This window comes from Dendrobium catenatum, unplaced genomic scaffold (assembly GCF_001605985.2).
Source record: "Dendrobium catenatum unplaced genomic scaffold, ASM160598v2 fragScaff_scaffold_133, whole genome shotgun sequence".
Taxonomy (NCBI): domain Eukaryota; kingdom Viridiplantae; phylum Streptophyta; class Magnoliopsida; order Asparagales; family Orchidaceae; genus Dendrobium; species Dendrobium catenatum.
The window spans coordinates 12,243,493-12,271,443 of record NW_021318595.1 but is presented as its reverse complement, the minus strand read 5'-3'; the positions used below and the strand labels follow the sequence as shown (position 1 = coordinate 12,271,443).

The 27,951-nt window shown below is 35.1% G+C and overlaps 1 protein-coding gene across 3 annotated transcripts; it reads right to left on the bottom strand.

Moving 5' to 3' along the window:
- Positions 1 to 547: 547 nt before the first annotated feature.
- Positions 548 to 27,898, bottom strand: LOC110097833 (E3 ubiquitin-protein ligase RKP; the record flags this gene model as incomplete). Of its 3 annotated transcripts, XM_020824439.2 has the most annotated exon segments (10): positions 548 to 752; positions 14,680 to 14,879; positions 15,807 to 15,938; positions 16,024 to 16,299; positions 16,964 to 17,047; positions 17,409 to 17,547; positions 18,201 to 18,361; positions 21,311 to 22,123; positions 25,782 to 27,342; positions 27,611 to 27,898. In XM_020824439.2, coding segments are annotated over 9 exon segments (3,510 nt in total), but the record flags the coding sequence as incomplete, so codon positions are not given.
- Positions 27,899 to 27,951: the final 53 nt, after the last annotated feature.

Sequence of the window (27,951 nt, the reverse complement as noted above, 5' to 3'; positions counted from 1 at the left end):
ATGGTTTGGTCACATAAAACGACGGCCTTCCAATGACTAGGATAGGAGAGTAAAGGTATTAGATTTGACTTATATTTTAAGAAAGGTAGAGGTAGACCTAAAAAGAATTGGTTAGAAAATATTAGGATTGACCTTTCTTTATTAGATTTAAATGAGAATTTGACCTTTAATAGGACATAATGGAGAAAAAGGATTCATGTAGCCGACCCCACGTAGTGGGATGAAGGCTTGTTGTTGTTGTAATATGGGTTAAGACATTACACCGACTTCTAAAACAGACAAAATCAAGAAAATTTTTTGTATCAGGATAACCTAATTAAAAATTGGTATCTCAAACTGTATTGCACTAATCTCAAACAAATTCAACAGCTTTGAAATTCATCTGACCAAATTTTTTTTTCCCCACATCCACTTAATTAAAGAATCAAACCGATATGCAATAAAACGAACTTCAGTTATTAACCAAAAAGGGTAATATTTCTGAAGATTGCTGAAGCTCCATCAGCAAAAATTTCAAAATAAGCCAAGGCTAAAGATTAGAACTAACCCAATTATAACTAAGCAGGTACTGGAATCCACAATGGACTGTTAGAGGGCAGTCCATGCTTGCAAAAACTCCAATAATATCAATCGTTTCTCCATGATTTGACTCTGCAGTTGGATCCATTAGGTTGAGGATAATTCCAACAAGCGGAGCCATTATCATAGACCGATTTGTCTTCTCATTATATTGACCAGGTCGCCTAAGAGAGCTGGATTGCAAAAAAAAAAAAAACAAGAAGCAAACAACACATGAGTGATAAAAAAAGGCATATAGAACACAAACCATCAAATCGTTGAATAGCTGTTGGTGTCGTGTCATAGGCCAATGATCTCATAATTGTGCTAAAAAAACATGTTGATAATAAGTATCGCGTATCAATTAAATTTCTAAAATTGTGATGTTTTCAAATTAAAAAAAGGGACTTCACAATTAAGAGTAATGGAACACGAGCCAGTTCATCGTCATCATTAGCATTATACCAACTATTTACATTTAGCCTTATGAATATTTTTCTTCATCTGAATTTCTATCAAGCATTCACTTGGCTTTAATCCTACCCGCAACTTTTCTCGCAAAACTTCAACCCATGTTACCTCAAGTCCTCACCGTTTCTTCCTATTTCTAAAAAAATAATTATTGTCCTCTTCATTGTACATCAAATAGAAAGATTGATAAACAATGTGAAGTAACGCGACAACCATCAAAATGCCATTTCATAGGCCAATTTTTTCATTTAGTGCTTAAAAATTACATTAATAATCTAAGTATCGTGTATCATATGATTGCTAAAAACAATAAGCTTTCAAAAAGAATAAGGGACTTAACAATTATAAGTAACAGAAATCATTTATCATCATCATCATCTTTAACTCATGCCAACTAATTGAATTCAGCCTTAATAATCTTCTGTGCCTCAATTCCTGTCAAGTTTTCCACTTAGCCTTTAACCCTTGTTGTAATTTTCTTACACAACTTCAAAATTCAAATCATGTTATCTCACGTCTTCGACTCTTTCTATTTCTGTGGATGTTTGAGTTGGGACATTTGAATAATTAGAAATTAGGAGAGCATGACCAGCAAGATTAGGTAGAGCGGAGTTGAAGTTTCCTTGATGAGCTTCTACTAAAGGATGAGTACTTTTTCTTCTCATCCTCTGAATTTTTGTTTGATGGGTGAAAGAAAAAAAAATCCAAGAATCCATTTGTGAACCTTATCCAAGAATTTTTGGATAAGCCGCCGCTTCAACTGATTACTAGTTCCATCTCAAGATCTTGCATGGCCTGTAGTAAGGGTGTTCCTTCCCTTTGTCAGCATCATCCTCCTGTGCATACGAACATCTGTCCTATGAACGTTTGAAATCTACAGTATCTTTTGAGGGTGTTCCATTTAACCTCTACCAACCTCATATTGATGCAGGACTTAAATGCTTAGGTAATGTTAAATAAGAAGTTGCACGTTGTTAGACAAGAGCAATACTAAATATTAGCTTGTAGCGATTTAAACAAAGAAAGAAAATGAGAGAGGGATGAGACAAGCTTAGGCCAAGTCACACATTAGAAGTTAAGATCACAAAATAATCAATTATTCAAGTGTAGCATTCATGAAATATTTTCAACAAGAAATCCCTACGTTAACAATGAGATTATTCGCTACGAGGAATCCCTCACTCACTCCTAAATTATTAGGCTTAGCGGAGAGAGTTAATACGATCTTTAGGAATCAACCAAAGCCACAATTAAAGAGAACTTAGAAGATATGAGATTTGGAAGATAGTTTACCTTCGTCAAGATGTAGAAATGGTTAATAGCAAAATACTGGAGCTTATAGACAGCAACTATGATGATCGGGACAGCAGGTTGGTAAGTTTGTGCTTGCTGGAAGTTTTGGACAGCAACTGGGAAAGCTCCGAATGGTTAAACAGCAAGGAGATGATGCAGTAATTCCAGGACTGCACTTGCTCTGCTGCTGGACAGCGGACTAGAATTGATCTGCACAGCAATTTCCAAGTCCAGAAATCTGGACAGCACTTGCAAATAAATCTAGGCGGCAAGGGTTTGGTATGGTCAGCTATGGCAAGGGGGAAATGTCGTTTACTTGGTAAGGGGAATAATTGAGGAAGTAAAGAAGGAGATGAAATTGAAGGAAAGAAGAAAGGAGAGGGGGTGGAGGGGAAATAGGGGCGGCGGCTAAGGGGGAAGGGAAGGCTCTTAGTAGAAATATGAAATAATCATTTCAGATTCACTAGGGAGGGGTTTTAGGGTTTTGAAATTTTGAATTTCAAATTGGAGGGAAGGAAAAGAGGCTTATTTGGAGGGGAATTGATTGGATCCTTAAAAGGAAAGAGAGTTAGTGGGGGGTGGGGGGTGGGGGGGGCAGCTTCAATGGAAGAGAGGTTTAGGGTGGGGTTTGAATGTTTGCTTTAATTGGGATCTTACATTAAGAAAAAATAATTTAAATAAAATCTAATTAAAAAATTTAATTAGACCTAACTTAAATAACTTTCCTAAAAATAAGAATTCTTATTTAGGAAACAAATTCAAATTTAATTTTTTTTTAATTTTGAATTCAAAATTGTTGCCAAGATAAGAAGGTTAAAATAAGAAATGTTTTGATGCAAGATGGGGTTTGTGGAGCCAAGGGGAAGAGGGGCGTGGCTGGCGGTTAAGGGGGAGTGCTAGGCCATTGTGGCCGGTAGCTTGGGCAATAGGAAGGGGTGGTTGGCTGGATTTGTGAGGGTGGTGGAGATGCGGCCGAGAGAGGGAAAAGGGGAGGGAAATGGCCGGCAGTTAAAGGAAAGAGGGGAGGGGAAGGATTGAAGGAAAAGAAGTACCATGAACCTGGACGCTTCCTACTGTTGGTGGGTACTACGCCGTCCTCACCAAGAGATTTATCTTTCTTCCAAGAACTCTAAGCTCTCAAAAACACAAGTGCATAAATTTTTATAATATCATTCATCAGTCTCAAAATATGAAGAGGGTGGCTTTAAATAGCCACATACAATGAGAGAAAAATAAAAGACCAACATGCCCTTGTTGACCCTCATGTTATATCCAAAGGGAACAAATGGAGATAAAAGCAAAGTAAAAATCCCACGTACATACCTCGTATCCCGTCGGATCCACGAATCCCGCTGAATCGGCGCCACTCCCGTCATTTCTCCGCACTTCCTGTGTGAAATATGCTCTCGATCGCTGCCCCGTTCTCTTCGTTAAATACCGACCCAAAGCCCTCGCTCTTCCACACGCGATCTCGACTCCCGTAGCTGCTTCCACTGCCGAGACCTTCTCCCTCACTTCCTCCAACACAAGCTCCAGATCTCCGAAGACCTCCATCTCTTCCGATACCGTCTCCTCCTCGACCGAACTCCTCCTCCCAAAGCCGAGCTCCACCTCCCTCTTTCCCATAGCTGACCTCACAGCCTGCTCCTTCGATGACCTTCCTACCTGTAGGATCGAAAGTCACAGCATTTCCACTAGGTCCTTCTGCCCGAGCCTTGCCCTCTTCCTTGACCGGAGAGAGAGAGAGAGGAGAGAGAGGAAGCATAACCCTTACCTGTAGAGCCAACACCTCCATCTCCCTGCTCTACCCAAAGTCTTCCTCCTGCCCGAGAGCCCCTTAGGTATAGGATAATTTCTTATTAGTATTATTATTATTATTTGAGATTAATTATAATTAATTTATAATTAATCTCAAATTAAAATTTACTTAATCTATAATTAATTTTAAAATGAAATATAATTGGTTATAAATAAATATAACTAATTATAATTATTTTATAATTAATTATAATTTAATTTAGTTAATTTATAATTAATTTTAAATTGAAAATAATTGATTATATATTAAATAATCATCCATTCCCCCACCATCCGCTTTAAGTGCTAGATGGTGCAATTTCTATTTTAAATACCAAAAATCAAAACCCAATTTCCAAATCCAATTTCTATCAGTATCCAATCCATTGCTGCTACTATATGCCAGATAACACGTATCTCTACGTATCTGATTGATGACTAGCCTTAATCGAAAGTTCTCTCTCGTTATCGGGAGGGGTAATTAACTATAGGGGCTTGCGCCTATAGGAAACCAGAACTCAGATCATAAAGTCCTCGCAAAATGAGGGCGAAATCTCTGGGTAGTGTCTTATCTACAAACCCATCTGCCTTCCAAAATTTACCCTGAAACTTATTCCGTTAAAACTCCCCTCACCAGAAGAAAAAGCAAATCAGCGCGGCGGGGAGGCCGGGGCCGAATTTTCGGAGCCCACAGCCCTAAGGGCTTGCACATACCTAGGCCCTCAAGTGAGAGTATAAATGGAAAAACAACAATAACTCATAATACAAAATAAACAAATACAATGATAATAAAAAATAAAGTGGTGCAATGGTGGCCGTAGATCGACGACCACGCCTCTAGTAGACCCTCCATGGTCGGATGTCCTCATCACATATCTTATACAAACTTTCAGTACTCTAGGCATTTGAGTCAAGTAGAGTTATTCCCAAGCCAAACGAGAGGTTGGTTGGGCCACAGACTAATCCTATAATTACTAAGACATGCTCCGCATGCAACAGATCTGCTTTTTTGTCATGTTGAGCAAGACAAAGACCAAGTTATCCAAATACGCTTAATCAAGCGAACTCATTTAGCCCGCCTTCTCCATCTAGCTCTTATGTCATTCAAACCTTATATTCAAAGCCCCGTCAGTTTGCCAACTCAACCACCCCAAAGATTTTGCTGCACCCACATATATGCCTCCAATTGATCCTTAAGATGTGGCAAATTTTGTTGTATTAACTAAGTTCCCCCACATTTCAAACCCCATTTTTTAAATAAAAAAAAAATTGAAAAGAAAAAAAAAATGATTTTTTGAGTTGGCATAAACTTTACCAATAGCCATTTGCTTGTGCGGGCTCTGAAAATTCGCGCTTCGGCCTCTCTATGTTGTTTTTTTGTTGACGGGGAGAGTTTTAACGGATTTAAGTTCAAGGTAAATTTTCAGAAGACATATTGGATTTTAGATAAAACACTACCCAGAGATTTCACTCTCATTTTGTGAGGACTTTATGATCCGAGTTCTAATTTCCTATAGGCGCAAGTCCTTATAGTTACTTACCCCTCCCGATACCAAGAGAGAACTTTAAATTAAGACCAGTCGTAATAAAAACCTAACATATAATAGAAGCAATTTTAGGATTTGAATTTGGTTTTGAATTTTGGAATTTAAGATTTGAAATTTATCACCATACACTTAAAATGGGTGATGGGGAAATGAAGACGGGCTCGATAAAGATCCCATGATTCTGTCATCCCATGCTGTCATGGTCCTTGATCTATTTAGTTAGAGGAGGAAGTCCACCTAACCTGACATAAGAAAACTTGTCGACAACCATGGGTTACTTTATCAAAGAATACCTTGCAGACATGAAATGATTGTCCAAGGTGATGAATTTAAGTCAAACTTAGTTAACAAAAGGCTTTATATCTTATAGAGTGCACATATAATTCATTACTCAATGGGGATTTTAACCATTAAGGAACATGCGGCCTTTAGCTGTGACCGTAATATAGTGGTGTCATTTTGCAGCAAAATCACCCGGTCAAATGGCATGTGCAGCATCCTTACTGACGATGAATCAACTGAGAATGAAATGTAGTAATACATTCCACAAGTGTGAGCCGAAGTTATTCTTCAATTCATCATCCTCGTCAAACCATTGTGATGTGTGGATGTAATTTTAGTTTTGAGTTCTTAGTGATAAGATTCTCATTTAAATGTTTACAATTTGATTGTATTTTGAATTTTGAAACTTTAAAAGGATTTGAGTATTGACCACTCTGATTGTGATTTACATTCAACACGGCCATCATCGGAGTGGTGACGAATCACTTTAAAAGATGTATTTTTCTTTGGGGGTTCGACTATTTTGAAAATAGGACCCCCTCCGATTGAGATTTTCTGCCAACATAGCCATCATTAGAGATTTTAAATAATTAGTTATTTGAATCTTGTTAACACTATTCGCCCACTAACAAAGGATCAAATTAATCAATTGATGATTATGCAAACGATAAAATTGCGGGCTTATGCTTTATGATGAGTTTCATCTAGAGAGCCTTCGAAAGCCTAATGTGAACTTTAAACTAAATCTATCGGTAGATTTGTGATTACGCATTAATTTGTTGATTCAAGTCATGTTGACTCCAATTCTTTCAAGGAGGATGAAACTTGAATCATTGACCCGGCAATATTCTCGTACCTTTGGATTTAGGAATCAAATGTGATGATAGGAGCACATGCGAGATATATTTTAGCATATAAATCATAAGCATTGTGGGGGTGCTTGAATATTTTTAGGTTTAACCCATCTTTGATAACTCTAAATTCCAATTGAATGTAGATATTGCATCTGCAAAGATAGGAAAACTATGTTTGGATGTGTTTGATATTAAACTTTCAAGATATTCAAAACTATGTTTCTCTTTTATACCATAGATGTGGCATTCAAGAGTATAACTGTTGAGTATAATTGTATCATCCTGCTACATTGCAACATAGAAACCTCCAAAAATCACTAGAACTAGTAATCTTTTCCTATGATCATCATAACCTTATCAATATCATTGTAATTTATTAGAAGATTGGAAAAGCTAGAACCCTCCAAGCTATATCCTTTCTCTGGTTTAACGGAATGATCTTTTTTTTTTTTTTAAATCAGGATTTCTAAGATAGGAAAGAGGATGTGAAGCCAATAACGATATGAGGCAAGATGAAACATCAGTGTCAAATGAGTCCCCTAAATAGTATAAAAGAGTATGCAGGAATTGAAAAAAATAGAGATGACATAAAAGATGTTTGGATTATCAAGCAGCAGAGCTCACAAGCAACTTGTATCCACTCCTTAATAGATTGCAAAACAGGGGTCCTATAATCATCAACAGATAAGTTCTGAACTTTGGCCTTCAAAAGCTAAATGATAGAAAGAAGCATAACCATCTTCAGTCAAAACTGTAGAACCAAGATTTCTAAGATCAAGAACAATATTTCCAATGAATTTGACCAAAGTATAGTTCTTAGATGCTTTGGAGAAATCTGGGTAGTTTATGCAATTTATGGCTTGCCTTTCTTGTGTTTTTTTCTGAAAAACAGTAATTATATGGCTAACGGATCAATCTGTGCAGCAGACTGGATAGTAATTATATGGCTGAAAGCAAATCTAGACAGTAATGTGTGGTTGATTATTGTCAATTTTCTTACATGGCTGGAAGAAAATTTGGACAATAATGTGCCACATGAATGGGGTGTATTTAATCACATACCAAAGGGATAATTACAGCAGTCACAGTCCCCCCTTAGCTCGATAATATTTTCCATTATATATATATATATATATATATTAGTGATGATAAATTGAATCACATTGTTTAGCCCAAGCCAATTAATGTGATTATTCAACTGCTCAAATATTTTTATGGCATTTTTTTTAATTATTTAAATTGACAACATTTTATATATATATATATATATATATTATTTACACAAGCTTGCCCTGCACACTGCACACTCACTGGAAGGAGTCGGAGGCTAGGTGCAATCAGAGGCGAATCACGTGTGGATCGAGACTGAGTAGTCGAGCAGAGGGAGGTAGGGTCGAAGTGGGTCGACGAACGTGGGTTGGAGCGTGTACAGGCTTGGGCAAGTAAGCAGATTGGACGCGCGAGCATGCAGGTGGGCTTGACGCGCTGGGCAGACGGTGTGGGATTTGGCTTCCTATGTGTGACACAAAAAGACGATGAGAGATCGAGTAGTGGAATCTCGCATGCGGTTTAGTTCAAAAGAGAGGAAATTCGGCTTCCAGTGTCTGCGTGTCACACAAAGAGACGAGAGGAATATGTGAGAACCTAACAATTCCATCTGTGAGAGTCGAATTAATAAGAGGGTGCGATTATGCAGAGGAGTCCTGAGTGGGAGTTACATAAGGAACGAACGGTTGTGTCATTTGGGAGCATCGTTTGGGAGCAAGTAGTTGCAATGGAGGGCCGTTCGTTCAACAGTCAATAGCTTGTATGACATGTTCAGAGTAAACATTTATAGACACTTTATAACCTCACATAAATGTAATGCAATCGAACTTTTCTAGTGATAACATGGCAATATCCTCTTGGTCAATCATGTGGGGCCTCATCTCTCCCTTTGCTTTTTTAGATGGTTAGCAAATAACTTGATTGCAAGTAAGTGAGAAAGAAACATGACTTTGGACCTATAAAACTCACAATTGTAATTCATCATTCTGCATCATCGAGTTGGTTTATCTTGATGATTTTCGTCCTTAGCTTTGTCTTCTATCCTTCGAAAGTAATTGGTTGTATATGATTCTCCCCTTGTTGAGAGAATCCCTACTGAGTGCACTTTGGCACCACAAGTTGATTCAACCATTCATGAAGAATCTTGAATGCCTAGTTGGTGCATCGTTTCGGATAGTTATGATGATAATTATGTCATTTTAATCTCTATGATTAGCATGAAAGGCACACGTTGATTCATTCATCTATATATTATTTAGCCTACTTTTGACTGTTTTGTGCGACTTATTTTTAATTTGATGAAAGTTGTTCGGATATTAATTTGATAAGACTCATCCTAGTCATATTCATTAAAATCTTTTATGGATGATGAATTAAAATCTTTTATAAAGGCAACATGACTTTTGACTCAATAAAAGTGCACAAGGTGAGCTCATCATTCTGCATCCTTAAGTTGATTTGTCTCATTGATTTTCATCCTTGGCTTGTCTTTTATCCTTAAGTGATTAATCTTAGGATTTCCCCCTTGCTACGTGCGTCATGTGCTATTTGCAGCCAGGAGTTGACTCCATCCTTCATGAAGAGTTTGAAGCGCCTCGTAGGTGCATCATTTTTAGTAGATATGATGATATCTTCTTTATTCTAATCTCTAAGATTAGTAAGAAAGTATTTAAGTCAATTCATTCATGTATATGTGCACTTTGTTTATTTTAGCTGTTCTTGCAAGACTTATCTTTAGTTTAGTAAGATACATCCTTGACAGATTCATTAAAATATTTTATCTTGTGCCTCAAGAAAAGAGAGATTAGTAATGGGAAGAGGTTACTCCAAAGATGAGGGAAAACCCTTTAACCGTTTAAGATGTATTTTGATGGAGGTGCACTAGTTGGAATGACAAAGGAGATCCATTGGAGATGTTGCCTTTGGCTATTCTACATTTACTGCTTCTTGTCGAAGACTAGGTTGGTTCTTTTTGTCCACCCCTCCCCTTAACCATCATCTTTTTTTCCTTCAATATCTTTCGTTTTCTAAAAATCATTTCTTAACAACAAATCTCTCTTTTTCTTTTCAATCCTATTTCCATATGTTCTCTCATGATATCCAACCTAAACTTTCTAGTCATGGAGCTTTGTTTTGTTAGAAACATCATCATTGTTATTTTGGCATCTATGATGATTTGGTCACCATTATTCTCTTTCTTCTCTTTCACACAAATCATCCTTCATCCTCTCTAGAAGGTAAACAAAGAGACAGAGATCAACTTTGCCAAGTGTACTGGTTTCCATTTGGTGAGAGCTTAATGGAAAATCAACCTAGAGCATTGAAGCAACTTTCATACGATCGAGAATTAGAATGATTAAACATCCAACATTTTTAAAAGAGCAATGCTGCAAATCAATGTCAATGCATGTTCGCACGGGAAACCTATAACAACAAATTTTTTGGATGTATGTCCCCTCAAGCAAATCAATATCACCGTTAAGATCATCGTCAAAGGCATGTTGTTTAAATGGCTTAATTCAAGAGCTTTGTTAGATTGGTCCATCTGGCCAACCTGGACCAGGCGGAACAGTTCCGCTTCTTCGAGACAGGAGCTGAACATCAGCCCGCCCCTTCTCTGCATGTCGGGCCCAACAATCAATTAAGGGAGATTAGGAAGGAAAATTCAAATTGGTGGGTGGGGGGGGGGGGGGGGTGATTTCTATTGTATTCTTTAAGTAATTTCTTTTCCTAGGGGTGTAGAATGGCATTTTTGCTGAAATTTGGAGTGTTCATAGGTTTAAGTTTGGGCTCTACCCACCAGCTAGAGATTGAGAGAGTCGGATCCTTCTCTTTAATTAAGGATCCATTGTATCTTGTGCGTTTACTTCCATCTACATCAATATAATCATTTCTCGCTTGTGTTTCCCCTACATTCTTCTTATTTCTGATTTCACGCTTTGATTAATTCAAATTCAGCCAAATTTATTATAATTTAGACAAGTGTTTCCTATAAATCTTCCACACTACATCATTTTTCTTCACCAAATTTTTTTTGTATTTATTGCAATGATACACCTATCGAAGAACTATTCTGAATCCCAACAAAGTAATCACTATATAAGAGCAAGCAATTATGATAACATTACTGAAACTCTCTAAAATTTAGATTGTCATCAAGCTGTATTGGTTTCCAAAGAAGAAACATGAGCCCACCGATCAAAACCAGCTTCATTCTCTAGGTAGGCCGTTCCGGTTTAGTTCTTGACAATTATTTTGTCAAAGTGCCTGGTAAACACAACTATCATGTAAACCTAGGAAGCCAACAAATATTTATCATAACAAATACCAGTTTTAAACTTTGTTTTGATATTCATTATAATATGATAAGTGCAAGATCCATGACGTGCCTATGAAAAATTAAGAGAATAAAGCATTGATGATACTATTACATCTATCAAAGACAAATACTAAGTTCTCCACTGTGCATTGACACCCTTATTCTAATCATGAAATATATCCATGACTCATTATTTTTTGAGTTAGCTATTACAAATGCCACTAGATAAATCATGTATTGGCATCTTGCACCATTTTTTTTTTTAAATCTTGCACCATTATGATAACAACAACAATGATTTATCCCACCGTGGGGTCGGCTACATAAAAATATGTTTCTCCTTTGTGTCCTATTAAGAATTAAATTCTCATTTAAATCTAATAAAAAACTATTTTTAATACTTTCTTACCAAGTCTTTATAGGTCTATCTCTATATTTCTTAACATAAGCCAAATCTAATACATCTACTCTCCTAACAAAGGTCATTAAAAGGTAGACCATTTTTACATTGTCATTGCTAAGTCTCAAGCCCTATATGAGAAAAGAAAATGGTTGTGTAAGGTAGTCAACAACTATCATAAAACTTGTTGAACAATTATGACATGAATTTTTGCGCCACTACGATTAGCAAAATACTCAGCATCATATTTTTAAAAATATTTCATCCACACCGACCGACGATTAGGCAACACGCAAGAGCCTTGCGCACAAACATTTGAAGAGAAGTAAACATACTTGAAAAATTCTATAGTCTCAAGTTGAGAATTAATAATTGCCCCCCTTTTTTGTGTAGCATAATGTTAGAATTCACAGAATTGGAGAGGGAAAAAGGATTCCTTTTTTATTACACAAATTTATCCCTATTTATAGATATATGCAAGATAGCTTAATAAAGAAACAAATAAATACAAAATTATTCACAATTGCGCTAATATAATCCTTCCCAAATCAGCCACCCGAATATGGAAGGAGATTGGCATAATCCAAGTGAGCCTCCCACGGATCTCCATCCTTGGTCATGGGATCAAGGGCCAAAGGGATGGTTGGGATTTTAACACATAACTAAATAAGATGATTTTTTTTATAAGATGCTTCAAGTGGCCCTCTTACATAAATGATAGCTTGCTACGACACTTCCAACCTTTTCATAGAAAAAATTATGTCATGGTCCCTCTTCACATTTTCTATGATTGTCTTTGGCTTCAAGTAGGATAAAGATCCAACAAACTTCTCTTTTATTATATGTATAGTACAACATGGTTGAGCTTATTGATGGCCTTTTGATCTAGCATCCAAAGTTTTAAGTAAGTTCTGATTCATAGCTCCCAATCTCAAACAAATCTGAGTTTGCCAACTTCGTGGATCACAAACTTCATAAGAATTTCTCTTTAGTTAAGTTCTTTACCATGAACTAAAAGTTCTTTTTCATTGGCATATAAATGTAACATCCATTTTAACTCTTCTCTACTCTAAAAAACTCACCTAACTTCCGAATGAGTTGAAGATACATACGGGCATGAGGTCATTATATCAATAATCATTAAATTGGAAATATTTCTGGGCATTGTATCTTGTGGATAAGAGTTATTCATGTATTCTCCATATACTGAAATGTTACTTTTAGCCCCAAGGTGCATGAAGAATCAAAAGATCTCATATGTTTGCTAGTTTTAGGTATATCATAAACTAAGGCTATAGTCTCTAATGGATGCTTCAATAATGAAGTGTCCATAGAACCATTATCTTTTACAATCTATATCCATAGTATCACCTACTTCTACATGTGTGTTCACATCATCATCTACATCAACAAAAGATGATAGACTGACTTATAACATCCTCATTTGCATAAAAACCTTTAGTTGAAATATTTTTTGGGGAAACAAATATAAATATCAAAGATCGGAGAATATCAATATCTCATTCAAGAAAAAAGTTAGATCATAATTTGTTAATTACTCAGTTGGAGAAATTGAAATTAAGGACTATACTACTCCAAAGTGATATATCAACTCTAAATTCAGACTAAATTGATCATTATCAATCTATGTCACTTTGTATATAAGATATATGAGATCTTAGAAAAATAAAATTCTTTTTACATCAAATATTTTCTCTATTTTTGGATAAATGCCCAATGGACTTTGCTATCTTCTTTCCATTATCCTTTATAAAGTACAAGAATGTTGCTACTTATTTCACTTGGTTAACATATAACTTCACTGTAGTTAAAGCATGCGTTTGAACCTTGTTAGAACCATGATTTGAATAAGTTTCAAACTCTATTTGATCATGATTTGAATACTTGTACAAATAAGGTTTGAAGTTGTCTCTTTGATATTCTATCTAAAATTGCATTAGAACTCTACCAAAATAACCTCATTTATGTCATATGATAGATATACTAAAAAGAATTACCTAAGTCTATGGAAGTCATCATTCAACTGATTTTTGATTGAGCTTAACAATCATAGCATCTTGCCTTGCTAAGAAAAAAAAAATCTCCAAAAAGGATGACGAAAGCAAAGGAGAAAGCTGCAATGTGGAAGAGCAGAAAATCATTCTTTTTATACAATCAGAATATAAGCATGGGAAAGATATTTTGACTCAAAATAAACTTTCAGACATATTTTTCCAATAAAACAAACAACGAGCACATATCTCCAATTACAACTATTACGGGGCATAAAAAGCCAATTCCCATGATCTATTATCTTAAGGTGAATGATTTAGCATAAGCATTCAAAAAAACTTTGATCAAATTGATCAAAAAGCTATTTTCTATCACAATGAAAATGGCAATGAAAAGTTCATTGTTGGGGGCACATCAGACAACATAACTGCAACAAAAGCATCTTCCTACGCATTAACATTAGGACTTCCTTTAGAGATAAAGCTTCCCTCATTTTGCATAATAATGTGACATAAGTTAAATCGTTAATTCAGTTGATTGCTTATTTCATATGATGATCTCACATGGTAATAGTCGTAGATGTTCCCTCATTTTATTTTATATATGTTTTGACATAAAATAAAACATATTTGATATCTTAAAAACATATTATACTTTAATTGAACATTGAATGAGTTGATTTATACAGTGGTGATGGCGATTGCCAGTGGTATAGTGGTGAAGGCAGCGACTGGTTGTTATATGTGTTTTTAAAAAATTCAAAATAACTTTTTAAAATAAAAAATAAAAGAGTTAAAAAAACATCTAAACAATATATTTTTGAAAAATAAAAAAACAAAAGTGATCGACAAACAAGCCGTAGTAAATAGGCTATGCTACTTGTATCACCCACCTAAAGTAATCTGCTGTTCAAACTGCGAGCCTAGTCTTGGCCCAGACAAACCAACTCGATTAATAGCTTGTCTGGCCTCTCTTCCTAGCATTAATGAAGACTTAACATGCTATTTAAATTCACTTGTCGAAAACTGTTTAAATCAGAGATCAAAATTCAGAATAAAGACAAGATTGATTGCAGAAAGTATAATAGGTCGAACATACTTGTCAAAAAACTCAGTATCAGCAACTGAAGTCATATAGTTCAAGATAAAAATGATCAACTCCGTTAGCCTTCTAAGATTCATGTCAGGTCCTTGAATGAATGCTTGAGGAATCTCCCTAGTATAGAACTCTAACACTCTTGCAAGATTGCATGAGAGTTCAAAAACAACGGCGCATTTTCTTTGCTGCAAGTCTCCAATCTGCAAAAGAGTAAGTTCACCAAAAAGATAAGAGGAAAAAAATTGAGGGATCAGTCAACAACAAAGTGAAATTAAAACTGGCATCCAGGTAGCCATGAGCAAACCTTTAAAAAAAAACTAGCCAAAAAAAATATGCTCAGCTAGGTAAAAGAAGAACGTGAAGCTGCTTCTGAGTTCTCAACTCATCACTAAGTGTCCACATTCCAATATTTCATTGTAAAGTAGGCATTGAAAAGAATTGAAATGCTGATTTCATAAGTTAATAGCATGCAACTTACACCAGACCAATATAACATCCAACTAATCCAGAACTACAAGAACTATAAAAAACTACAGCTGAGAAATAGATTTTGCTATGTGTAAGTGGCTATCTTGCCATCTTGGAGAGAAGGCTGTTACAGAAAATGATCTCAAATGCTCCCATATTTAATTCGACTTCACGTTTTAAGCAGTTTGGCAACCAGGCTAGTTTTAAGCAATTCTCCAACCAGAACACCAAAAGAGAAGCAGTCTAAGGGATCCATCATCAATGTATCATCAATTCTAACCCTTTTATTTATTGGAACATTTGAGCAAGTGCATGCGGAGGCTCAATTTACAAATACATGAAGGATTCATGTACATATATATCAAACCCTAATTGATTGACATATTTGTGTCATTGTCATGTTTTTGAGGACCATCCTGTAAGAAAATCAGTCAATTTGTACACTGTAATTAAGGTTAGTGGGGCGCCCTGAGCGCGAGTTGTTATTTGAGACAAAAAAAAAAAACTTAAACCTAAAGGTGAGACCAAATGGCCAAATCACCACTCTTCATATTGGAATGCATAGCAGATGCTAATAGCAGCTGGCAAGCCTATAGCTCTCAAGCCACTAAACTGTTAGCCAGAGGATGCTTTAGAAGATAAGGACAGAAATAATGCACCTGATAGCTTTCTTGCATCTCTCGAATTGAAACGGAAAATTCAGTCATAGTCCAGCTAAGAGTGTTGAAAAGTCGATTAAGAAATTGAAAGAATAATCCTTCATCATTGACGCCGACTGCTCGGAGTAATACCTTCATAAAACAATGAAATCAAACAAATCAAAAAATAAGACAACTAAAGACAAGACAAGAAAGTATACAATCAACTCCTAATAACCTGGAAAAGAACTGAAGATGACTCTGCATGCTTTGAGGAACCAAATCCAGAACCCTTACACAACCGAAGAAGTATATTGGTTACAGGAATCCAAGATCTGCTATCAAAAGCCAGAAGCAACGCCCTTGGCATGCTCGTCACGGCTTCTTTGTTAGACTCAAAGGCAAGCATGAAGTCATTGCACTGCACTAACACCGATATGGATTGGAGGAGAAGATCTTTTACATCGGCACTCAATATGCGTGGATCATTGAAGTGTTTGACAACAAAAGTAACCTAGAAATGGAGGATACAATATGCAGTCAATACTGTAGCTCAAAAACATAAAGCTAGCACTTTAACATTTATGATACAAGAATACAATATGATTCTAAAATGAAGAAAATCATTTAAAGTTATTTGAAGTATCACTTAGCACAGAATGCCAGGAAAATCAGAACCCTTTTGGATGACAAAACCCCGCATTTAAAACAATTTCCACTGAAGATGGGCATTTGAATCATGAGATGTAAGTACTATGGCACCATAGGAATAAATAAGTGACGTGCATGAAACAGAAGGTCACAATCAAACAGCCTACCTTTCAGAGCGACTTTTAAGAACGAAGGAAAGAAAATAAACAAAGCAGAACAAACTCCAATCAGAATCACAATTTTGTATTTTAAATAATAAACAAAATAAAGGAAGAAACCTGAAATTTAAATAATAGAAGCCTGGTACCATATATATAGCCATAGGACATTAAAATGCAAGTTTTACTAATCAAATTCAACTATTTAAGATACCAACAATAATCTATGTACAGGGTTGTACACTTGTACTCGTAGTCCACCAACCAAAATGAAATTGCATGAAATAATATCAATCCACATTGAGATTTTACATAATGTTAGGAAGATTAAAGGGACAATCATGAAAAAAAAATCAAATTAAAACTTACAAAAGAAGCAAGCCCTTGCTTGATAAAAATTGCAGAAGAAACATATGGAGGATCACTCTTTCTCAGTGCATGAAAACAGTCAACCTGCAAATGTTTTTCAGGGTCTTTATCAGAACAAAAAAGGATCAATGTTAACCAAGCACAAAAACATGAATAATGTGAGACCCTTTTGGATAAAAAGAGGATGTCAATGATAAGAAAAAAGTGTTTTCCAAAAAAAAAAAAAAAAAGAGACGGTTTAAATTTTTATTGAGTTTAAGATTGCATAAAATATATAATCTATTCAAGAGTCCATTCTTCTTTCAGGGTTTACCACTAGGCACAAAAAAAAGCATCAGCTAAAATTCTCCCTCCAATTAGAAAGGAGGACATAGAGTACGGTACAAAACAGTAACTAAATAAAAGGTGAAACAAATAAAAAGGAAGCACGTGAAATGTTTTGTACCAGTGATTCCAGATAAAATTCCGGAATATAAAGGAAGATGGATCCAGTATTGCTGAGAACCAAAAGCATTTCCACTACCCACATGCATGTCGCATACATTCCCCTTTGCTTCCACCGAGAAAAAAGAGAAATCCGATACCTAAAAAAAGCGAAATGGAAAAACAAGCTGATGAGTAAGAACAGTCATGCCATGTGAAGATGTATTAAAACCAATACTGCATACGAATTCTCTTTTATGGCGTTGCGTAACAATATTTTTTTGACAATTTTAGGATAAACCTATTTTAAATAAGATAAAGTAATAGCGCATTAGATTATGATAATAATGCATGTGAGTTGATCAAAATGCAAGCCCTTCTTAATTGTGATAAAGCAATATTTTTGCCCAACTTTTAAAGCCATTTGAAGAAACTTGAATATATATATATATATATATATATATATATATTTCAAGCTCAAACAAATGTTATTGCCCATAAAAAGTCTAAAATGCCCTCATGAATAGCTTCCCCAATTATTTTCATCAAAAGCAAATAGTAGAGCTGACAAAATGACCAAATTAGTATGAATTAAGGGATCAAATTGATCACTGGGAAAGTTTACAATTAAAATAAACACACCTAAACTTCTAGAGATCAATTTGACCATTTTCTCATATTTCTGAAACCCATAAACAGGCAGAGGCTAGACAAAAGAACTATTTTTTTAATCAGACCAAATAGAAATACAAAATCAGTTGAAGGAACAAAGTGCAAGTTGTAGGAATAATTTCGATAGAGACAAAAGCGTTACCATGTACATTGTCTAACACAATCAATTAGCTCTTCATGATAACTTTTTCGAGCTTCTTTTAATCTCTTCAAATGTTCGATGCAAGATTTTTCTCTAATTTGTTTGTCCGTGTCATCTAAAAGAGCCATTGAATGTGACTGATGAGACATGTAGTAGAAGGCCTGCAACAAAAGATTTCATTTCAGGTTTTGGGATGGAGAAAAGCTAGCAAGATTGTGAACCAAAAATCACAAAAAACAACTAATGGAAAAAATTATAAAAAAGGGAAATAATGATTCTCAAAATCAATTTAAAAAAAATAGTTGTTATCCCCATAAATTTGTTCAATAATAATTAGAATTGGCAAAGACAAGCACCAAAAACTTTAATCTAGAAATTATAGATCAACACCATGGTACTGTATTTCCATTGAAGTTCAAGCTGTCATGGACAATATAGCTTTGTTGTCACCGGTAAAAGGGATGGAAGTGGCACAAAATGTGAGGAGGAATAAAATAGAATATACTTGGGAGGAAGGCATGCATGGAACTCCCACTATATCGAGGAAATGATGCATGCAGACTTGCCACTAAATTTGTAGAGTTTGTATCTACGAGATAGTGCCAGAACCTAAATGAATATATAGCACCTCGTTGCAATTTTAAGAAGGGTATTTCTTAGTTCTCATATGATAAGATGGCCCACAAAAGTGACGAACAAAGCAAAAAGAGTAAGAAAAAGAAGTAGCCAAAAAAAAAAAAGAGAGGTCTCATTCAAAATTTTAAATAAATAATGGGGCCAGCAAGTGAATTCCTTTTGGTTTTTAGGCGTCACATATTATTGATTTTCATTTTTGATTTTGGCCTCCTATTGCCTTTCCTGATCCAATACGCATAGTACAAATCCTCCATTCTCATGTCAAAATTCAGAGGCGATTACAAATTATTTCCAATAAATTTAATGGATAACCTTCATGTGCATCCTGAACTATTATTCATTCCATACCAAAACTCTCTTAGCTCAACCAAATATCTGTTTTGTATTTCCACTTAGTCAACAGAATCAATCCCTACTATAGTTGCATTGTTTGCCTAAAACTTGCTCAAAGTTTTCCTAAAGTAAACAATATCAAACAACTACCATCCTTTCAATACCCATCTTATTGTTAGCAAAGATGTGATTTCACTAACCAAGATACAAGGATCAAATTATGCAAAAAAATATCCCACCCAACCCTGCCCAACAAACAAGTCCTAGCAAAATAAAATTAAAAGAATTTCTCCCTCAAATATATTATATTTCATAACTCACGACCTATGCTATCAAAAACTTATATCTATGGCAGTTAAATTGTAATTCTTACAAAATTATTCTATTTTTCATAAAATTATGAAGTATATTCTGTTGAAATATTGTTCTATTCATAAATTTATAGAAGATGAAAAACATAGAAAATATTAATAATTTTGAGAATTTAGCAGACATACCGACCAAGTCAATGGTTGCATAGAAGTTTGGGTTGTGTGCAACCACATTTAACTTTTTGATCATAATTACATAAAGTTGATTGTTTATGAAATCTTCAGGTGGTAGATTATTCAAGTTTTATGGATTCTAATCCTCATTGTTGCCTTATTTGTTCTGGTGAATTCATTATAGGGTGCAATGATCAATGTCTTATATGGAGCTAATTAATCGGTGGATAAAGCAATCATATTTGTCAATATTAGAACTTTCCTTACTAGTCCTACTGATCTTTTTCAAATGGCAAATCACATGCATATGTTACAAAATGAAAACCTTTCTAGAATCTTATGTCATCTGCATTTTAAAGATAAATTTATTTGAGAGATATGCTCGCACTTGATGGATGATATTTAAAAATATAAAAAACTATACTTGTTTGGCAGTTTGCATTGAAAAATTGACAAGCCCCCTTAATGAGTTCCAAACAAGTTTATTTGGAGTATGTGCTCCATGGTCTATGTCAGTTATTACTATCACAGCATATTATGAACTAATAGATTTTTTTTAAAAGTTTTATAGATCTCATTATACTCTCTTCCATTAGTAAGCCTTGATCTTTTTATCATTCCTTTCACTTCTTTCCTAAGCATCCAAGTTAAATCACTAATTGCAGCTAAGTGCAATCATTAGATAATGAATTCATGTTTGGGTTCAAAGCCAAGTTTTGAGTGATTTTCCACGGGCTCAATGCATATAGTGGATGCATCGACTGATTGTAAAGGCATTTAGTATATGTGAATCCATAAATAACTTAATGTTCCATTATGATGAGCTTCCACCTTATTGGGTTTATATTTTGTGATAAAAGTTTAGGACAAACTATCGTTTAAGATTTCATACTTGGTTGTACTCCACTAGGGAAGGATGACCAACGCTAAGTAACTTTCAGCATCCTTGAAAATCCATAACCAGCATAAACTTTTTAAAGTCTAGATCTTCAAGATAGTCATGGGGACCTTTCTAGAGGTAGATGGGTTGTCCTGGAGCCTGAACCATCATACCATTAGTCTAAAATCTGTTAAGTTCATCACTAAAAGAAAAAAATCCACCAAACATGGCTCAAGAAAAAAAAATTAATTATAGCAACAAATAAAACCGCCACAATTTGTTACCTATAGAATTATAATGGTTTTAACCGCAACAATTCTATTAAATAGCAACAGTTAAAATAGTTGCTAGTTGCAACAGTTAAAAGAGCTACAACTAAAAGCGCTATGGATTGCTTTTTCTAGAGGTTGTGAAACCACTGTGAAAGAGCTAATGACTTGTTAAAATGTTTTTTGTATAAACACAAAATCTATTATTCAGTGCTAGCAGCTTCTTAAACAAAACAAGTCTTTAAAATTTTAGTATCATTAGCTTGTTAAAAGTAAAAATTGAATTAAAATTTTTAATATCTAATCAAATTTAGTTATGAGACTTCAATGCATGAAATGGAAAAAAATATAGGTACTCAGTGAACCAATAACATTTAAAGATTCATATTAAAGCATTACAAATAGGTTTGTCTAATTTAAGGCAAAAGTTAATAAAAGTCTTCGTTAATATGAATTAAAAAGTACCTATATAAAACAATTACATAAATTAATGATTGATAGACTTGCCTGCCTAAATTTAGGAGCAACACCCAAATGATATAAAAATAGCATGATATCAAGCAACTCCTCCTCTCGTAGAACATCTAAAGATGAAGCATTGACCACCAATTCATTCCCAATATGCTGTAAGGTTTGGTACCCAAAATCTGACTCTGGTCGGCCACTTGAACTAGGTTTGTCCACAATAGCATCATTCAAGCTGCCTGCAGCACATTCTGCAGTAACAGACCCCTCTGAAATAGAAGTACAGGGACCCTTTGAACTTCTACCTAAACATTTAGCATTATCTTTTGTTCCTCTAAATATATCAACTTCAGATGATGAACAACAACAAGGCTTTTGCCTAGTAGAATGTGTTATTCTTGTATCATCGTCATCCATACACCCTTCATCCCACCAAATAACTTTTTCCTCATCATCAAAGGGATGGGACTTTAACAAATGGTTAGTTGAGCCTCCAACCCTAGAGATCCAACCTCGATGTGTATCAGCATTTAGAAACAACCCCACTGGGAAATTTCTCTTTCCCCCCCTATGCAAAAAACCTCCCCCAACTTCAGCATTTGCAGTGGAGCCCATCAAGTCATATATGCCATCCATGGAAAAACCTTCAGATAAGAAATAAAGGATCACCGTGTACAAAGAAACAAGCGTAGAATTACTCGAAGCATCAGAAGGAGACATCTTATTTTCTGATCCCCTGACTTTCAATATCAAGTTTTGTAGAAATGTTCTAAACACAGATCCGGGTAATTGACTAGTTGTTGGAGGTATGAATCGCATAATCATGCAACAAAGTTCTCGGTGCATCTCCTCTATCTGCATATTACACAAGCCCAATGTTCATTTCTAACATAGCTTCGAAAAAATATGATTCAAGCAAAAAGAATTCTCAAATGATAACAGTGCATTTCAACTCCTAAAAGACATAACAATTAAACCTCATGCCATGGTATGATAATGTACGGTTGATTTATAAGAGTTGATAGTGGAAGAAGATAAAATAAAGGATTGACTTTAAAAATTGTAGTTAAGTATAAGAAGGAAACTGCAGACAGAAAAATGAACTGTACAAAGGGATAGATAAGATTATATGCTAAAAATTGTACATGATAATTTGGAAGGGGCTACTTCTGACGACTTATTTTGTAGAATCAGTTCTGGATTATTCGGTAAATTCAGCCTAGTAGTTAAAGAAAATTAATCATTTTTAACATTTATCAAAAGAAAATGAATTAATAAAGTACCATACAACAAAACATACAAATCATGCAGCGTTCAATAAATTGGTTATAAATTTCAGTTCACTAATAGTCACAAAAGATATTCAACAATGTTGCATCAGAATCTGGGAAAAGAAAGATCGCTTGTGCAGAACTTGTCGTTATTAATGCCTTCTAAGACAAACTGAAGTTTCTGGAACATATAACCAGCAACCAACAAGTCAGCTCATTAATTTCTTGGCTTGTATATATCTACACTCTAAATGTCAATGTTGCTTTCAGGAGAAAAATATTTCTCATGTCTTAATCAATGATGAAGAAACTTCAAAAGTTTAGTTGTTGAATGATGAGCCTTTTAATAATTTTCATTTTCATAGTAAAATTTCCTGTTTTAATCTGGTTCAGTTATGGTTTATCAATGGTATTGTTAAAGCTAAAGGTCATACTCAGACTATCATTTATGTCAATGTTTAAAATTGCGTATTCGGGTATTTAGGCGTTTTTCATTCGTGAGGCGAGGCGTAAGCCTCAAGGCGTTTTGAGGCGTAAGCCTCAAAATCAAAAGATTGCGTAAACATAAAATGATAAATTTTTTATATACTAATAAGTGAATAATATAAAACATAAAAAAGCATAAGATATGAAGTGAAATCAAAATATCTCAATAATAAAATAACATGAAATATAGTTCAACTCAAAATTCTATCTTTCCCAAATCCCAATATTATTTTCATTAATATATAATTCTAATTTCCAAAAATAAATAGTAATGACATGTCACATAAGAACTCATAAGTCATCAGCACTGTTATCACTAAGGGGTTCTTCATTTGAATCATCATTATGGTGAACTGCTCTCTCCCTTTTCTTCTCTCCTATAGAGTCCAATTTCGGGCATTTACTTCAATATTTATGTAAGTTTTAATATATATAGCATGAGGCGTAAGCCTCATGCCAGTGAGGCGAGGCGGGCCTCAAGACAGGCCTCAACCAAGTTGAGGCGCAAGCCTCATAAAAAAAACTCGAGGCGTAAGCATCGAGGCGTTTTTTACTGGAATTGCGCTAAGGCGGGCCTCAAGGCGAGCCTCATATTGCGCAATTTTAAACCATGATTTATGTTCTTATTATCTGGTATCTTTGGCTTGATAGAAATGACTCTAAACATAATGGGTCTAAAATGTACTCATATAGCGTAAGAGTGAGCAATAGCATAAAAATCCTTTTTACTGCTAGCATCATCTCTTATAAAAGTTTTATGGTGTGAAATATGTTGTTATTTCTTTTAGAATTTCTCTTGATTCTTGACAGAAAGATTATTCTTGTAACTTGATATATTGCATAAAATTTTAAAAGGAATTTATTAAATTAATTCTGAAGGTTCAATCTAAGGGAATAAGTATTGTTGCGGTGGCACTTTGAGAGATTATAAAGGAAAGATTATTTTTTGGCTTTTGCAAGTCCTCTGAAGCAATTTTCAAGGATTTTTGTTGAGTTATTTGCTCTCTGTTACGCTTTAGACATTTGTAAAAAACTAAATTTTTTTTTAAATATTTAAATTAAGGTGGATGCTATGCTTTTGCTTGAGCTTATTAAGGGTAATAATACCTTAAATTCTGATATTGTTTACTTCTTGAGGGAAACAAAGTTCCATCTTGAATCCACAAATTTTAAAATTTCTCATATTCATAGAGAAGCAAAATTTTGTGCAGATTGGTTAGCTAGATTTGATGCTAATTTAACTGAACCTATTGAATTTTCTCTAATCTGTTTTCCTTTTGAATTAAAGGGTTTAATCAATCAAGAAAACATGACGTTGCCTTACGTAAGGAAGCAATGAGGTTTTTTATTTGATTGATCCTTTTAAGTTTTCTTTTTTTGGTTTGTTTCATAGAGATGAGTTAGCAAATAATGCTTATAGAGATTTGATGGCCATTATATATGTCTATTCTAATTGATTGTTGCTTGGTTCAAGATTTAGATTTAGTTGATAGAATTCTTATTAGAATTTTCCATGCTTTCAATAGCATTTTCTATAAGCATGTTGATTGATTTTGTGGATTTTTGTTGTTCTTCTGATCCCTCAATTCTTTTGAATATTTTCCTTTCTTTCATAAGCTTCTATCTATGTTTTCGTGCAGAGTTGTTGAGCTATGTGATTATTACTTCTTAATGCTGCATATTATGGCGTAATCGGGGTAATGATGTAATAATCAATATTTATGATTGTGTGATGACATTTAAATTGAGGTAAGACATCGATTTCCATGGTCTAATTATCTAGAGTTTTTTATGATATTCGGATCTATCTTTTTTCAAATTTTAAGCAAAATTTATCCTAAGTATGGCGATTGTGGTTAGCAGTGCTTATCAATAGTTCTTTGGCTAAGCCCTTTATTTCCTCTGGGTGCTTGTAATACAATTCTATATGTCATTGATTCTTGATCAATTCATTATTGTGTTTTGATTTTGGCATTCAATGTTATTTATTTTAGGGTTATATCTATTCTGCTTGTATGCTATGTTTTGTTTTAGATTTTAGGAAACGATAGATGTTTCATAAGATGGTTTGATTTATGGATTGTTGGAGAGTAATATCACATATTGGAAATTGCTTTCTAGTATGATTTATTCTTTTTAATTTGTTTTAAAGATTCAAACTATGGTTGTTCGTCTTGGTACCTCCATCAATTTGGAGGTATTAATTTCTCTTTTCAAATATCGGAGCCATTGATAGCAATGCATTACAATTTGCCACGAATCTATTCATATTTATTTCCTTGGATGAGACATTTTGGTGCTTCTCTTTTACTAATCAATCAGTTGCCTGCTATATATTTTCATTTGTGATTTTAACATCTTTTGTTAATTCTACATTTCAGAGTGGATCTGTTTTCTTTGGATGGTTCTTTAATTTGTTCTTTATTTTGTATTTTTCTTTTTTTAATGTATGTGAGTTTAATCCTTCATTGAAGGTACGTAAGCAGCTCTTTTTATGAGGACAACCTCATTTGTATATATTTAATTATAATTTTAAAAAAATGTTATTCTTATTTTAACTGTACTAATAAAATTATTTTGAGTAAGGCAACATGCAACAATAGTTGAACTGATGATGAGATGACCTATAGATCTGACAGGATCAATTTACATAAAAAGTTCAGCAATAAAAGCATTGTAAAAACAATAGAATAGTTATATATATAAAAAAAAGAATAGTTAGCAAAAATAAGAGCAACACTCCTATACTAGCATACCTTGCTAACTGCTCCAGACAATGCTGTTGCTGTCAGAATCATACTACTTTCAGAACCAATATCATCTGATGACCCAGGCCACCATACAGATGGTATCAATAAATAAAGATCCTGCTTGTTTGGACTCTTTATTGACAAAAAGCCTTCCAATGATGATTCAAAATCAGGTGACTGCCACCACAAATTCATCATGTCCTCACGCTTGAGCATATGGCAAGCCAAAGCTAAGTAAGGGTAGGATCCAGAATAAGGACAATCCACTAGAACAAGTTGGGCAGTCTTGCAGTTGAAGGAAAGAGCCATGATGAGATGCTGAAATAATGAAAGATGTCCATGAAACTCAAAGAATAGTCCAATAATCTGATCCAAGCAAGCATAATCATGAGGCCCCTGAGATCCAAATACTTCTAACATGAAAGGCAAAAGTGCAGCCCATGAAATATATTCGCTGCAACTGTGATTCAGGTGAATCATAGCAAAGAGTTCCTCGCAAATGCCATGGGAGATCGGGAAATATAGCTCTTCAAGAGGAGCAAACCTCTTCAATCTTCTCAGTTTCTCAAAATATGCTGAATTAGATTTATCCATACGCTGCACCTCCAATAACCTAGATAAGCATTGAAGCAAATAAAGTGAAGCAGTTCCAGAACTTGGTGGAGCCTGAATGGGATGAAAGCCATCAACAGGGTACTTAAACGGCCGGGAACCGAAGTTCAACTCGCAACTTTCACCTTCCGAAAGAGAAAAAGCTGGGTAATAACCAATCGTAGGCCCCATTTTCCGGATCCCATCAAAAGCCACCCCTAAAGGCGCTCCGTTCCTGTAGAAGGAAATCATATCTTTGTTCAAGTCAATGCAGCACCCTATCACATCGCCAACAACCCATGACTGACCATATGCTTTTGAGTACTTGTTCCATTTGGTAACCCTCCTTCCATCAAAAGCATATGAATCTTCAGCATCTCCAACTCCTTTGCGATCAGTGAAGGGACAGGAAACAGTGGCCCATCCAAGTTGTTGAACTCCGGAAGTTTCCAATGTGACTTCATACATCCACTTCCCCTTCCACACACATGCATTGGCTCGAGCGCTGCTGAATACTGCTAAACTTTCAATAAGTAAAGGCTTCCTGATATTTCTAATTTCCCCACAGACACTTGCCCTATCTATAGCAACAGTATTAGAACCAAAACCACAGTCAAAAATAAAAATCCCATCCCTGTAAATAAAATCCATGTTCCTGCCTACTCCCAATCCCAGTAATCGCTTGCTGAGTAGAGTGCGAATGAAACCAACATCAACTAATCCAGAAGTTGGACGAATGGACTTGTGAGGAAGATCCAGTATGTATTCAATAGTCCGTTCCACAGACTGATTCCCAAGATCATCAAAATACGAGACAAGATGAGACCTCTGCGGAACTTCCTTTTGATTACCATCCAACAATATAGAGGCCAGCCCAGACGAGAGCCCGTTACTCGTCTTGCCTTCCTCCACCATTTTTCGCGTGAATAAGGTATCAATATTTTATAGATTCCAGCGATTACAGACCCCCAAGCTCCTGATGAATAAACAATTAACCCCTTATTGGCCTAGCGCCATAAAAATAAAACAATCTCCAAGCCAACAAAGCCAATCCAAACCAGAAAGGGAGAAATTATCGCTCCTACCTTGTGCCACAAATAACATAAATTTTTAAGGTTAGGTTTCCCCTATAAATGAACTAAATAATTCAGGAACTTGAAAATCGCAGAAAATTTGCCATGTATTATTAAAGATATTGAGTTATTTCAAATTAACGTGATAAGGAGAACGGAAAGTAGACTTACAGAATCTTCAAGGTTGAGATTGTTCAGCTTATTTTAGGGTTTTCCGTCCGTTTTCTTGGGTGGCGGCCGAGCCGAATTAGGGTTCGCAGGCGCCATCAACTAGAAGGGGCGGTGAAGCAAGTATGTGCGCTAATGGGAGCTGAGGCCGAGATTAAACGGAATGTTCGTTTCCATTCTCCGAATAATTTGGGACGGAAGCTATCGTGCGGGCTCCCCCACGCTGACCTCCATGCGCTCGATGGCACGTAGCATTAGGACGTGTGGAGGACAGCTTTCCTAGGTGTCCTTCTTGATCTGGGGAAAAATTATTTGCATAAATTTTTTGTATGCGCTAGCAAGCT